At 41.5% G+C, this 14,335-nt stretch overlaps 1 protein-coding gene across 2 annotated transcripts; it reads right to left on the bottom strand.

The window, feature by feature from the left end:
* Positions 1-1,401: 1,401 nt before the first annotated feature.
* On the bottom strand, positions 1,402-13,274 carry MEAK7 (MTOR associated protein, eak-7 homolog). Of its 2 annotated transcripts, XM_067004319.1 has the most exons (9): positions 13,166-13,274; positions 12,656-12,751; positions 11,337-11,513; positions 8,423-8,653; positions 7,667-7,811; positions 6,547-6,987; positions 5,134-5,252; positions 3,720-3,899; positions 1,402-2,492 (listed from the first exon to the last, which is right to left on the bottom strand). In XM_067004319.1, exons 3-9 carry the CDS (start codon positions 11,502-11,504, stop codon positions 2,370-2,372), a joined length of 1,407 nt encoding a protein of 468 aa, XP_066860420.1. In that variant the 5' UTR covers positions 11,505-11,513; positions 12,656-12,751; positions 13,166-13,274; the 3' UTR covers positions 1,402-2,369. The 2 variants fall into 2 exon arrangements, with proteins under 2 accessions (XP_066860420.1, XP_066860421.1); XM_067004320.1 differs by lacking the exon at positions 13,166-13,274 and having other exon boundaries at positions 12,656-12,979.
* Positions 13,275-14,335: the final 1,061 nt, after the last annotated feature.

The following is a 14,335-nucleotide window of genomic DNA, read 5'->3' as shown; positions in this document are numbered from 1 at the left end:
TTGTCATAAAACACAATTTCAGAGGTCAAAATGCTATGCCAGTCTTCACAAGATATTTTAAACAGGATTATACTTTTGATTCATAGTCTAGAAAGAACCAGCTAGACTGTCACTTACTTTAAATCAAAGAAAACCCAGCCACTGTAATACTTTTGGTGTAGAGTAGGCTTTGTGCAATTCACCCTCCCCAGTTACTGCTTGCAAAGATGTCTTCTTGCTGTATTTTTTTTTTAAATATCCTTGCAAATGGTTTCAGTCCTCAAGGAAAAGTGTCTGCCTCGTTACTGGACAAAAAGAAAGGTTAGCAGTTTGCTTAACACGTAATTGCAGAAGTTCAACTGTCTCATTTCTACATGCCATCCACTTCAGCAGTATTTAGTAAGCTTAGCCATTGCCTAAGACAAAGAATACTTCTGAGGCTTATGGCGGGAGTGTGACAATACCATGTTAAAACAAAGCAAGCATCGCCACACTTGCAGAAAGCATCATGTACTTAGTAGCTGCCTATACAGTATTTTCTACTGTATGCTATTTAAGATTCTTATAAAAGTACAGAAAGAAGATTACAGAAAGGATTAGTATAACTCTTCCAAGGCTTACTTTTTTTTTTCCTTCCCTAACTGCTACAAACTTGGGAAACTATCTTGTTTATTTACTTAGCCACAACATAAAAGCAGTAAGCTCAGGCCTTTCACAGCATATATGCTCTGATCATTAGTGCAAGCAGCACGTTAAATGCTAAGCTGAGTTCCAGAACGTGTGGCTGCAGAGATTTCTTCATGTTCTCCTCTCAAGGCTGAATTCATATTGTTTAAGTACAACAACAACAAAAGTGGGATCTATATTAAGGCACAAGAACAGATTATTCAGAATATTCAAAAGTGGTTCCCTGTGAAAAGCATCAGAGGGGGGAAAAGACCACATACAAGAAAATGTTAACAGAAAGCATTTGAAGGAGGGCCGTATGATCAGGAATTGTAGCAATACTACCGACTTACAGCATATGTTTTACTCTACGATGCATGGAAATCAAACTTTTTCTATGACAAACTCATGCTAGTACAAAGAGGAACTGACACAGTCCTTTTACATAGGAAGAGAAAGGCTGACCATCACACATACTTATAACCAAACACAATTTGCTGAGCTAGAAATGACAGTCCCTGATAGAAATGAGGGTTATTTTTGACAAGTTAATTGCAGAGAGAATTAGCAAGGTCAAACTAAAAAGCATGTGAATAGATTTAAGTAGAAAAAGCCCTGAGTGGAGAGTTCACAAAACTGGTCTTGGCTGGTGAACAGCCAACAAAACAGAGGAAAAAAAACCAACCTGCTAGTTAAGTTTTGCACTTTTTTTCATAATACAGTGACAATTATGTGGAAATAAAGTGTGCAGCAGTCTTCAGAGAAGTTAAAGGCATAAGCCTGATTTTTAAAATTTTATTTACAAGCTATCTGCAGATACTAGTCCCAATTACCTGTGGATGCTTCTTCCTTAATCCTTTTTACAGCCTCATCTTTTTCTCCAGTCTCAAGCAAATGTACTAAAGAAGGCAGCTCCCCTTGAGAATTTCTGCTTGAGGTATGTTTGTTCTGGGAGCACAGGGTTGGCCCATTCTTAGAATAAGTATGTCTCAATGACTCCAATGGCTTTGTTCTCCTAAGTTTAAAAAACAATAGGCAAATTTCTCCAGAAACATATTAAGTGAGCTTTACTTAACTGTAGTGTATTACCATAAAACTCAATGCCGTATACTTAGCATCCTGCACCTTACAGCCCATAGAGTCACTTGCTTAAAATCTGACTTAGAAAAAACTGAGATTCACTGCTTTAATTGCAGCAATGCAAATTAACAGCATTCTTCGTATGGAATCATGAGGACTATTCTATGTTTGCCAATGTAAGATACAATTACAATTTGGAAGCTTCACCACCTAATTTCATTGCATGCAAATAAATACGTGTAGTCTACGTGTAAGAGGCTTAATCAAAGTATTAGCTAGTCTTTATGTAAATACACATTAATTCTCCAAGTCAATAAGCAGTACTGTCAATAAGATATTCTTTGGTTTTTAAACTCTATATGCAGGCAGGATCTATCAGAAATGCTAGTAAGTTCACATTCAGCTAGAACTTAATCATTAGATATCTTTTAAATACCTAGTTATTTTTTCTGTCTTCCCCAGGCTAAGCCCTTCAGGCAGGATAATTTACTGGACCTAAATGTTACATAAGTACGAAACTTATGCTTAGTCCCAGATAATTAGGTAAATGTAAGGAAAAAAAACAAAAGAGGAAGAACATTCTGTCCAAAGAACATGAAAATTCAGGAGCAAAAAAAAGGGGGTTTCATGTTACTGTGAATCTTTTAGTTGTCTTCGTCATCTTCAATGGGTTCTCGTAAACCTTCGCTCTGCCGACTTTTTCCAGTCATTTCTAATAATGCCTGGGCCTCGGGATCCACATCCAAGATACTCTTCTTCCCTTTTGTCTGTAAAGCAAAATAAAATAAAGTCAATTCACAATGTCATTATGAATGAATCAGTATTAGGCTAAAAGGAGGAAACATACTCAACAATCCACAAGTAACGTGGTTTTGCAAGCTCGTCACAATGACGGATGCATGCTTTCCATGTAAGGCATTTAAGATTCACTGGGATACATCCAGTGTCTTTAATTGCTGCAGATACACAAGACAGTCATAAAATTTTCCTAAGAGGACAGTGAATTGTTTCACGTATGTTCAGGTTACAAGTCAGCCAGAACATACTGGTTAACCCAACCACAATTTCAAGTGTAGCTGTCAGCTTTTTGCAAAAAACGGAGATTCGAGTACAATTTAACAGTTCCTGTAAACAATTTGTTCTGTTTCTACTTAGAGCTATGTGTCCAGTGAACAGACAGAGTACATTAATTTAGTATTAAAAGAAATAAAGATTAAAAACAAAGAAAACAAGCAATTGTGCAAAGCAGACAGTTTAATAAGTTAAATTGCAGAGACAGAGGAGACAGGAAAGGTCTCCTACTCATTCCCAGGAATAAACCAGGTGCAGAAAGACCAACAATAATCTATTCACAAACTATTTAAGCAAAAAGCTCTTTGTATCCTTGCTGAAACCAGGTTTCCTAGGCACTTTAAATATTACTGTTCTATACAGAGTATCAGCTGTTTAAATGCAGGTCTTGCCGCGTTTTTATTAGTCTTCTGTCAGATAAGGAAGTGCTGGGATTGGAGCTGCAAGGATTATAAACGCCTAATCTGTTGTAAAACAACAATAAATTACAACTTACTGATAAAGAAATATTTTGGAGCTCTCGGTTCTCTTCCTGAGCTATGGATTAGACTTTATTTACGCGCTTCTAGTGCTTTGTTTCTGTTTTACAAATACTGGGTTTTACTGAACCCCTCCAAGGAGGTTCCTCCTTGAGACCACTCCTCGATATCAGAAAGGCATTTTGAAATTGAGAGTAAAGTATTGCTCTTCAATCACCTCATGGCTCCTGATGTTTTTTCATGTTGGAATTCTCAAAAATTCCACTACCGTTTTACAATTTTCTTGCTACAAAATATACTGCACCTCAAAGTGAGTTAAAGAAAACATTATTCATTATGGTAAAGAGAAAGCGCTTGTGAGAAAACCAAAACTGGAAGTTTTTCCTTCGCATCTCCCATGCCAATCAGGAATCAGTTTCACAGGTTTCAGTTTTGTTCACCAACCTCTGTACTTTCAGGCAAGTCTCCCACTGCCCAAACTTCCAGGGCATCCAATGTAAAATTCTCTTTAGCTGACAGCTGAGGGCTATTGTAGGTGGTACATCGAGGTTTGGCTTTACTGTGTCCTTTCCCGTAGTCACTGTCTATCCAGAGGCCGAAGTAATCGTGTTGTCCACCCATACCCTGTGAACCAAAGCAGCACACTAAACACTTGCTACACATGTACAATACAGTGGACAAGTTACGAAACCTAGAGTATAAGTTGCCAGTTTTAGTATCTATGCCATACTTCTGTGGGTAGGTGAAAAAGGATATTCTGAGTGAACCTCAGCTACTGTACACAAATCCGATATTCCCACAGACAAACCAGAGTTTACTTGAGTGCTACTGCCTTCCCTGTACGTTTTACAGAGTCACAGCTGAACTGCTTGCAGATACTGAATTTGGCACCAGAAATTCAGCTCCCTGGCTTTCACTTATTGACTGACAGTTCCATTTTAAATAGGGCAGAAGCATTGGGTTTAGCTGCCTGTTTTCTGTTTAGAAAACCATCCACAGAAATGGATAACGTAATTCGATATTGTTTTCTTCAGAGCAAATTTACTTCAGACTGCTACAATTCCCAAAGTTACAGGCACACAGCACAACGAATCTGTAAAGCACTGCTCAAAACAGATGGTGTGCTGTTGTTCTGTAGAAAATCTGCATCTGGAGAGCTCATTCATGGGCTTGAGTAAAGGGAGCTTCTGCCACTGGAACCACACAACAGCAGCAGCCTACCTAGAACTCTCATACTCTAATTCTGTTGGGCTTTCTCAGTCTTCAGTAATTTAAAAAGCAGTTGCTGTGGCATTGAGAACAGCCAGTAGAAGGCTCTTCTATTACTTAGATCAGCCAGCTTATGCTTCTTCAATGATGTGGATACACGCTGCCAGAAAAACAGGAATCAAGCACTGTTTTCTTCCAGAAAACAGGAATCAAGGACTCCTAGAAGGGCGTGTGATCATCAAACTTGGTAAAATAAATGTGTTCCCATAGTCTTCATAACCCTAACCTGCATAAAACCCACCTACTTAGACCAGATATGAATAAATTCTAATCTTAGTTGATTTGGTACTTCAGAATACGTATCAACTACAAAAAAAAGTAAGAACTCTATTAGTACCGTAAGCAGTTCTCCCTCATTATCCATAGTTCACACATTACACTGATGCTTAATGCTAAAAAAATAAATAAATAAAAATCCTCCTGGTAAGACTGTGAGACAAATAGCATAGAGAAAGGATGAAAACATCCTCAGAGAAAAAAACAAGTGAAACAAATCTGCTGAAAGATGTAACGAGAGAAAAAAAAAAAAAAACATTTGCAAACATCAGCCATTAATCCAATTTCCAAATTGTCATTTCTTAGTACTTACTAGTCCATTTGGCATTGTTTGTTGGCTATGGTTCAAATACATGTAGTGGTCGTTGTATCCTGTGTATGTATATACAGCGAGAGAGGGGGAAACAGAGAACAGAAAGCATCTATTGTCACCTGCAAACAGAAAAAAGCATGTGACGTCAGACAAGTGGCCAGACAGTAGCTTGCTAACAAATAGGATAGGAAAAAGGTATTGAAGAAATGCAGCTGAATAAATGAAAGCAGCTGCAATCTCAGAAAGCCAATATCTATGTCTAATCAAGATTTAGACCTATTGTTTACTGTCAGTTAACTCTGTGCAGGGTCACAGAAATCAATGGGATTATGTGGCTGTGACCAAGGGCGGTCAGAGGCATGACTAGTACATTACATTACTAAGCAAGGGTACACCTATCACAGGCTTCCATCGTGTCATCTAAAACTGGCCAACCGCTGGACCCGTACAAACTGGTATGAGTGCAGACACCCTTAGTTCTGACTGTATATACAGATATACAGATCAGTTTGGGGTCAATGAATTTAGAGTACAGCTTTCATTATGCCCAGTTTTGCACTCAGAAAGCCTGTGGCGTGTAGAATAGCACTGCATGTGTTATTCTGTCAGGAAAAAACAGAAGGAAAATGTTGTGTAACCGACTTAATAGTGTATTAACTGAGGGGGGTGGTAATTATCATATATTACTTAAGTATAGCAATTGAGTTTTTTAATGTATCAAAAGCAAGGATTCCCAGAATGATAGATTATCTATCCAAAGTCCATCTTTTTTCTTTTTTCCCAGAAAGATGTATTTCCAGAAAGAAAAGTTATTTCCATAGAGTTACAAGAAGCCCGTCTCCCCCCTCCTGAGTTTTCAAGGGAATAAAATGTTTGTTCTGTACAGCAGAACTTTTCGCTGTTGGATTTTTAAAGGGAAGCAAGGGCAGAGAGAGCTAGTGTGCAAATGGTAACGGAAGGCTTAGCTGCCGTTGCCATCTGCTGGACAAACATTGCCATCTGCTGGACATGTTATTTAAACTGTACTTCCTTGTTTATACTGTATTTCATTCATTTTTCACTTCACTTTCACCTATGGAGCTACAGGAGTTGATAGCTTTCCCTGAAAAGGAAACCATGATCAATAAGTCCTGCAATTTTAAGTCTTACCAAATGACAGACAAACTATAAACATTCATCAGCAATATGCCTGACCGAGCACAAGGGCAAAGTAACTTGGTATGTTTTATACATGCTTCCAAAATGAGTACAGTTTTGCTGCAGGAAAATACACTTGAAGCCATGGAAATACTGGGTGTTATGAAAGTAAAATGACAGCATCCATTAAGCAGACAGGATTCTTGTACCTGCACAGCACAAGCAATGTTTACCGGAACCGTGAGATATTAACAGAAAAAGAAAAGTGAGTTTTACCTTGAAACTGTGGTTTCACTTCCCAGGAGTGAGATGCAAACCCACCAAAGATGTAGCCATCTAAATCCCTTAAGATCACTATGCAGGGACCTTTGTTCACTATATGCCCGCATAACTGTGAAAAGCTTTCTCCGTGAAGTCTAGAAGAAAACAAAAGCCGCCACTTGTGCTGTAGCTCTGCTGGCAAATGGGAGTTGATGTATATGATGGATGGGATGTCAAAGAGACTGACAAGTCCTCTTCCTTTGATGCCTTTGCAGCCTGGGACCAAGTTGACTATTTCTTTGGTTTGGTCTGGGAGAGAGTGCAGAACATGGAGGCCTTGCCTGATAACAACACTGAGAAAAGTTGAGATGTGTGGAACTCGGTACACCCAATCCTCAATGACACTTTGATCAAAATTCATCTCCATTAGCTGAGGACCCACAGGTTTTGCCCCATCTAAATAACGAGATACATGGAACAGCAGTAAGCCTCCTAGCCTGCACCTTCTTTCAGGAAAATAATCAGTTGATTTAAGTGCAAAAAAGATACTCCATTATTTAGGCATGAAAACACAAACAAAAGGAGATGGAGATAGTAAATTGTCAGCTACATTAAAGAGATGCATGCACAGAGCTGAGAAACGTTGGACTGTGACACCCATTCACTGAGCTGTCATGATTAAGAAATGTGGACTCATGGTTACAACATGTGAGGTATTTTTTTTTGTTTGTTTTTTTTTTTTTTTTTTTTTTTTTTTTTTTTTTTTTTACAAAACAGCCATATCTATAATTACAACAGTACAAAGGTAAATCTAGGCTTTCCAAAAGGACATACCATCGTAAACATCTGCAGATGCATCAAAACAGTTGTCACCTGCAAGTCAGGTATTTGTAAAACAGACATGTTCCATGGTAAAGTTTTGCATGTCCACTTGAATTGGGACTTCCAATCAAAGCACTCCTGAACTTACAGGAGAAAGACAGTAAAAGCAGAACAATCAAAATTCCCAAGTTGTTCTCAAAGCACTAGGAACAGGTCTCATCATTTAAACTCAAAGAAAATACGACCCAAAGTTCTTTTGGTGATTATGCAAGCCCTCTGCCATTCTGGAATACAATACATCAGTGCTGCTTACCTGCAAGCTTCAGTTCTGACAGCAGCTGAGAAGCCAGAGCCTTTATTCCACCTGCAGAATCCCTCGTGTTCTCCAAATTCCAACCTTTCAGTTCCTTCCTGTAGCTCAGTACATGGACCACAGACATGATCAGATCCTCTGTGAACTTGAAAGATTAAAACATCAACATTTTGTCATTTCTTAAATAAAACTGCCAAAGACTTTCAAAGACTTTCAGAGAACAAAGGCAAGTAGTACTGGTGTTGTAATTCCAACGATAGAAACATCTCTTCTCATGAAGAGTCAGAAATAGCAGAAGTGCTTTGTCAGTGTCATAGGTCCTGAAAAGGATCCTTTTCCAAGACATTTAGTAAATGTTACCTCACAAATCACTTCTGAAAATACATCACAAAAGACAGGGGGAAGAGGGGATGAAAATTTGCAGTGGTAGGAGCCACTACTGAGTTACAGTTTTCTGAGATCCCACTCTTCCACCTAGTGAGCTACTTAATCCATAAATCTATCCCGTGGCTAAGGCTCTGGAAAGCACTTTGCTCAGTTCCCAGAAACACCAGCCACACCACAGGTTTTGCTGGCTCTAGCCTACACTGTTTGTCCAACAAGTCAGTGGCAGAGAGAGGGGAAAAAAAAAAAAAAAAAAACTCAGGAATCCCTGTTCTGAATCATCATCTGCTCTAAGGTTTACCTTCAGATTACCTACCCTAGTCTCTGCTCTTTTACTGCCCCCCAAAACACACATTTAACCTCTCGGTGTACCTCTTGGATTTGCTTGCCCTTCACAGGACCTTCTGTCATGGAGATCATTCTCATTATTATGGTAATCTTCTCATCTGCATTCCCTTTTAAGAGATTTGACATAAAAATTACAAACTGCTCCTTAGCAATCTGCTCGCTCAGCTCAGACGATTTCCCAGTCAGGTCAATACTTTTCATTCCATTGTACAACCGAACAGTCATTTGCTCTGGTAACGGTTCTCGCATATACGCCTACAAGCAGAAAAGTAGCAAAGAACATATTTTTAAAACGAAGAATAACTAATATAATTCAGCTAACGTGTGCTGAGATACACTGCTATGAATGAAGGATTCTGTACCAAGTATCTACTAAAAGAAACAGACTTTTGTCAAAGTACTGGTTTTCCAAGAGAAATAAAAATCTCTATTTTTATAGCAAGTCCTTTCCAATTCAATTTAGTTATTTAAATTGACACAATTATTCTACAAATGCTATGGACTTTAAAAACGTACAAACAAAAATCTACACTGTAAGCTATCAGCAGGATACTAGCAAATGGTTTGTACATGGCAACTCTGTTGTAAAGGTTTACAACTCTGCTAGTCCGATGTTTAAAATTATAATTCTGCTTTTGATAGTGGAACTCACAGACACTTGAAAGCAAAGGGCAAGTAAAGTTTTTCACATAGCTTCAGTTTTGGCCTCATGAAAATGCAGGCAAAGTATTTAACCCTAAATGCATGTGTAGCAACAATTGTAGAAAATTTCCCTTGCACAGCAACATGCAGGAGAATCCTGAAACAGAACCGAGATCACCTGAGTTTTATAAGGCATCCCTGATGTTGAAATCACAGGGATTGTTCATTTAAGTTGCACGATTGGCCCTTTGAACTGAAGGCTAACTTGTGTACACCACCATACATCACAACACTGCGGAAAGATCTGACTCCGCTTTCAAGAAACATTCACGGCGTTCAAGTTAATTACAGGGTTTAAAAATAAATCATCTAAAATATATCCACACGCTAGGATGTGATTACGCAGCGTCTTCATTGTGCCTAACACGCTGAACACACGACTTGACGCTCACACGCAGAGCCATAGCCCAGTGGGGACTACACCGAAATCAACAGACCTCCACCTGCGTAAAAGCACTCCGGATCAATTCAGTGGAGCTGCTATTACCAATCTATTGCTGGCTCAATCCCACTCCTATCGAAGCCACCAGGAACGTTCCTGTTTGATGTTAATGGTTGTTGCTGTGCATATAGGGTGAGATCCGACGTGCTGAGCTCTACCCTGCTACCGTTGACGTCAGCGGTAAAAGTCCCATTGATTTCAGCAGCAGCAGCATTCACGGCTGCAGTCTGACACATTAGCGTGGTTCATATTGAGGGAGGAATGGTCACAGGGGGTACAGCTGTCTTCAAGGGGCTTTCTGAAAGCGCTACATGAGCCCGAAGTAAGCAAGCAGCAGGCAACATCATTAAAAACACGCTACACTGAAGGGCTTTTTACTTCACGCTGCAGTATTTCCTACCTACTCTGTACCCCCTCCCACCCACCACTTTGCTGCACTATTTTGTTATGCTTATAATTATTCCAGTGAGTAGATTCAGGGGGGTGGACTGTAAAAAGAGCAGCTTTAGAAAACCTCTAACAAACGCAGATCTCTGATAGTTTAGGATCCTTGTTGTAAATGGCTTCAAGAAAGTACCTAGAGATGCTTGTCGTCTGCTTTCCAAGCTACGTGGTGCAGCCTGCTCTGGTCCAGAAGCCACGCAGCTTCCTTCTAGTAAAGGCTACGCAGAATACATGAGTTTGTTGTTGGAGGCCAGTGAATGTTATCAGGTTATTGCTAGATCAAATCTGCCACACAGCAGTCCAGCTAAGGCATAAGCACAGGTGCCAACAATGCAGGCTCGCCATTGCAATAGTCCCTGTGCTAAAGAATTAGGTAGACACCTACATGCAGTCCTCAAGAAGATTTTAATTTAAGTTGGCAAACAAAAAGGATGGGAAAAGACAAAGGTTCATCAAACATCACATTGAGATAAGGGCAAAGCTAAAAAGAGTACTTCATCCAGGTCCCAGTCAAGTAACAAACACCAAGGACCATGTTTTTGGAGGTATTAGGATTGAAAGACTGGGCAGCAGCAACACTACTTTCAAACTGCTGATAGCTGATAAAAAGCCTGGCTGTAATAAGGCCGAGGCTGGTCTATATGCAGACACATCGCTAAATACCTTAAAATATCCTGCCTCTGCCATGGAGTTCTAATTTGATTCCATTAACTGCGTAGCCTATGTAGAAATGAACTTCAATACTACATTCATTTGGACACTTGATTCCTGTCTAACTGAAGTTATGAAGTATTATAACAAATCACTCCTTTTCTTTCTTGATTAGAAAATGAACGCAAAGTTGATCAGAGACTATAATATATGTTAATTAGATAAAATAGGGAGCTGCGGCTTAATCAAGTAAAATTGAATTCTCACTTTTTGATGCAAGTGGAAACATCAGAGACAGTGATGCAATTGAGGGAGAAAGATCTAACCAAATACAAACTGAGCTTGTGACAGCATCTTGAGAAAACCTGTAAGTAATCCCATGCATTCAAATCCCAGGGGAAGAACAGTCTTCCCACTTTTCTGATTCTGTAAAAGTATTTTCATACCTCCCGCGTTACTTTGGAACCAAGAAAGCTGCAAATTGATCCAATGGTGCAATTTAAGAGAGAAATACAAACTCAATAGTCATTACTGATGCTAAACTGTAAAAAAATATTAAATATCCATTCTACCTCAAAACAGTAATTATTAAGGCAAACAATACGTTAAAAGTAATTATTGCCACATCTTTAATGCCTTTTTAGAATTATGTTCAGTACATCGCATTTCAGATATATCAAGAATAACATCTTTTCTTGCCTGTAGCGCTCCCAGAGTCACAGTTTTCTTTGTAGCTTTTCCATTTTTTGCTGCTGATGAGCCACTTGATCCCGATAAGGTATCGAATACTCCATCAATGTCAGACTGCTCCTCAGGAAGAAATCTGGAAAGGTGGTTCCGATAGGCATTGCTTTCTGCATTTCCCATCTTTCCAACCTGAAGCAAAGGGAAATGGAAAAAAAATGCAAATACTAAAGGCTATTACAATGGTCGCAAAAGACGCACCAAACAGCCTGACATACCAGTGCAAGTTTTAGAAGAGGGCAAATTACTAGCTTGCTAGGAAACTATTAGAACTACTTTTAAGTCTCCGTGAATATCGAAACTACATAAAGTTGAAGAATAATGTGTGTGAGTAGTAACTGTGCTTTAAAAAGCACATCTCTCTGCTAAGACCACCCTGTCTACCAATTCAAACGTCATTCAGGTCTTATCAAATGGAAAAACCAGTATGATTTAATGATTAAATCAGCTTGTACAAAGTGACCACGAGTCTGTCAGCTGGAATACATCAGTAACATGAAGGGAATAGCCTAATTATGGATTATTTATGACAGATTATGCTACATTTCTAATGCATTAACAGACTGAAGCTAGGTCTGCCAATAATATATGGCACTAAAACAGTATCACTCTGAAAATCACGTGTTTCTACAGACTCAATTCGGCAATCAGTCAAAAAGCTGCTAAGAAATACAGAGTAACCAAAACATTTAGGAGGAAGACTCAAGACCTAACACACAGCTTCATAGGAATTCAATAAATTGTTGGGGGCTGGTATCCAAAGAATTGTGGGGGTTTTTTTGTCTGTTTGGTTTTTTTAATACCTTTAACGTACACCTGTGGTTTCTCCCACTGCCTCAGGATTCACCTGCATTACTAATTTAACGCGGGTGTTTTTTAATGTGCTGTCAAGACCACATGCACCAGGTTTCTCCCTGGAGCAGCATGGCACAGACCTAACAGCGCCACAGGGACCTGAAATCCCAGGTTCCGTGACAGACACTGCTGCAAACGGCCTTCCCATCTCCCCAGACTTACACGCTTCTGGGGTGACAACCCCAAAACGGGGAGAAACTGTATAATCTGCCCTTTCGTGTTTTCCTTTCCACAAACTCCGCATTATTTCTGGCACGTCACTTTGGGTTCAGGATTACCACTTCCACACAAACCTTATTTTCTAGGCAAGGCCCTAAAACAGCCCTTCAGAAACATCAGAAGCTCTTTGTTTAGGCTAATCCAACGTGACATTGACTGATAAGCAGCTGTACCTCCGAGTCTGGGTTGGGCTTATTTACCTTAACTGAGTGTTACAGGCCCAAAAGCCTTGCTTCCTGCAAGGAAGATGTCGATCGCGGGATAAACGCCAAAAGGTTAATGGAAATGGCAGTAACCTGGAAGAAAAAGCCGTGAGGACATGGTCACTATCAGCAGGGAACTGAGGAGCAGGGCTCCATGCAGGGAGGGCACCGCTCTTGAGAAGGGGGAGACCCAAGGCGAGTAGTTCCTAGCAGGGAGCCAGGCACAAGCCTTGGCGATTTGCAATTTTCTAGCTTTATTATTTCCCCAAAGCCGAGCCCGTCCTTCCCCACCAGATCTGCAAACCCCCAGAAATGGCCCCCGTCCCACCTCGGGGGCAGAAACCGGAGGGAGCAGGAGGCGCCAGCCGCCAGCCCCCCTCTCCCCTTACCCGCAGGGCGCCCTAAGCCGCGGCCTCGCCGCGGGACCCCCCCCCAGACCCCTCTCCGCCCCCTCCAGGAGAAGCCCCCGGACCTTTACACCCCATCCCCCCCCCCCGCCCCCGGTACCCGACAACCGGCGCCCCCCGGCGCCTGCAGGCTGCCGGGCCGGAGCGGAGCGCGGCGGGGGAATGGCGCCGGGCGGCACCGCCCCTGAGGCGGTGGCGGGGCGGGACCGGGGATGCTCGTCCAGGGAGGCGGGCGGTGACAGAGACCGCTGTGGAAAGCCTGGGATGGCTGCGTGGGAGCCCCTGAGACTGGGGCCGGTGTGGGGAAAGGCTCTTCCCGCTGATCGGGGGCTCCCCCGGTTAAGGGGTTCACCCCGGTTAAGGGGCTCTCCCCACTGACCGGGAGCTCTCGGCTCACCTCAGCCGCACAGGCAGTTCGGCCCTAAAGTGCAGCCCAAAAACAATCATAGAATGGCCTGGGTTTGAAGGGACCTCAAAGATCACCCAGTTCCAATCCCCCTGCCATAGGCAGGGATGTCACCCACTAGATCAGGTTGCTCAGGGTCTCATCTAACCTGGTTGTGAACACATCCAGGGATGGGGCATCCACAACCTCTCTGGGCAACATGTTCCAGTGCCTCACCACCCTCTGAGTGAAAAATTTACTTCCAACCTCTAAATCTCCCCTCTTTTTTAAAAAAAAAACCATTCCCCCTCATACTGTCAATACCTGATTGAGCAAAGAGTAGTTCTCCATCTTTTTTATAAGTCTCTTTCAAGTACTGAAAGGTTGCAGTGAGGTCACCCCTGAGCCTTCTCTTCTGTAGGCTGAACAGGCCCAGCTCTCTCAGCCTTTCTTTGTAGGAGAGGTGCTCCGACCCACTCTAACAGCTCCACATCCTTGTGCTGTATGCAGTACTCCAAGTGGGGGCTCACCAGGGCTGAGTAGAGGGGGAAAGAGTGGTGAAAACTCAGAGGTTTGTGTGTTGTGACTGGGGAAGACTGACTGCCCAGGGCAGTGCTCCTCAGAGAAGGCGAAGGTGCCTTGTCAGGTCGTTTTCAGGGTATACAGTCAGGCGAATTGCCATGGCATTGGGGGGAAAATATAAAAAAATTCTCAGTGAATAGGTCAAACTCTTATCTCGTGGCTGCCAAAATCACACCAGGCTGGAAAGTAAAGGCCATACTGGGGCTGAGAAGAAAAGGCAGGTGGCAGGGATGGCACTTGGGCATCGGCCACCCTTCACTATGAGACAGGAATACTTGAGAAAAAAAAAAAATCTAAATGGTT

This window comes from Anser cygnoides, chromosome 12, assembly GCF_040182565.1.
Source record: "Anser cygnoides isolate HZ-2024a breed goose chromosome 12, Taihu_goose_T2T_genome, whole genome shotgun sequence".
Classification (NCBI taxonomy): Eukaryota; Metazoa; Chordata; class Aves; order Anseriformes; family Anatidae; genus Anser; species Anser cygnoides.
Note: the sequence above shows the minus strand (reverse complement) of the source record. Positions and strands in the feature narration are given on the sequence as shown.

Coding starts and splice junctions, on each gene's coding strand:
- MEAK7 (XM_067004319.1), bottom strand. CDS start 11,504: ATGGGAAATGCAGAAAGCAATGCCTATCGGAACCACCTTTCCAGATTT. Junction 7,812..8,422: donor AGGGCAAGCAAATCCAAGAG/GTACACCGAGAG, acceptor TAATCTTTCAAG/TTCACAGAGGATCTGATCAT. Junction 5,253..6,546: donor AGTGAAACCACAGTTTCAAG/GTAAAACTCACT, acceptor TTCTGTTTGCAG/GTGACAATAGATGCTTTCTG.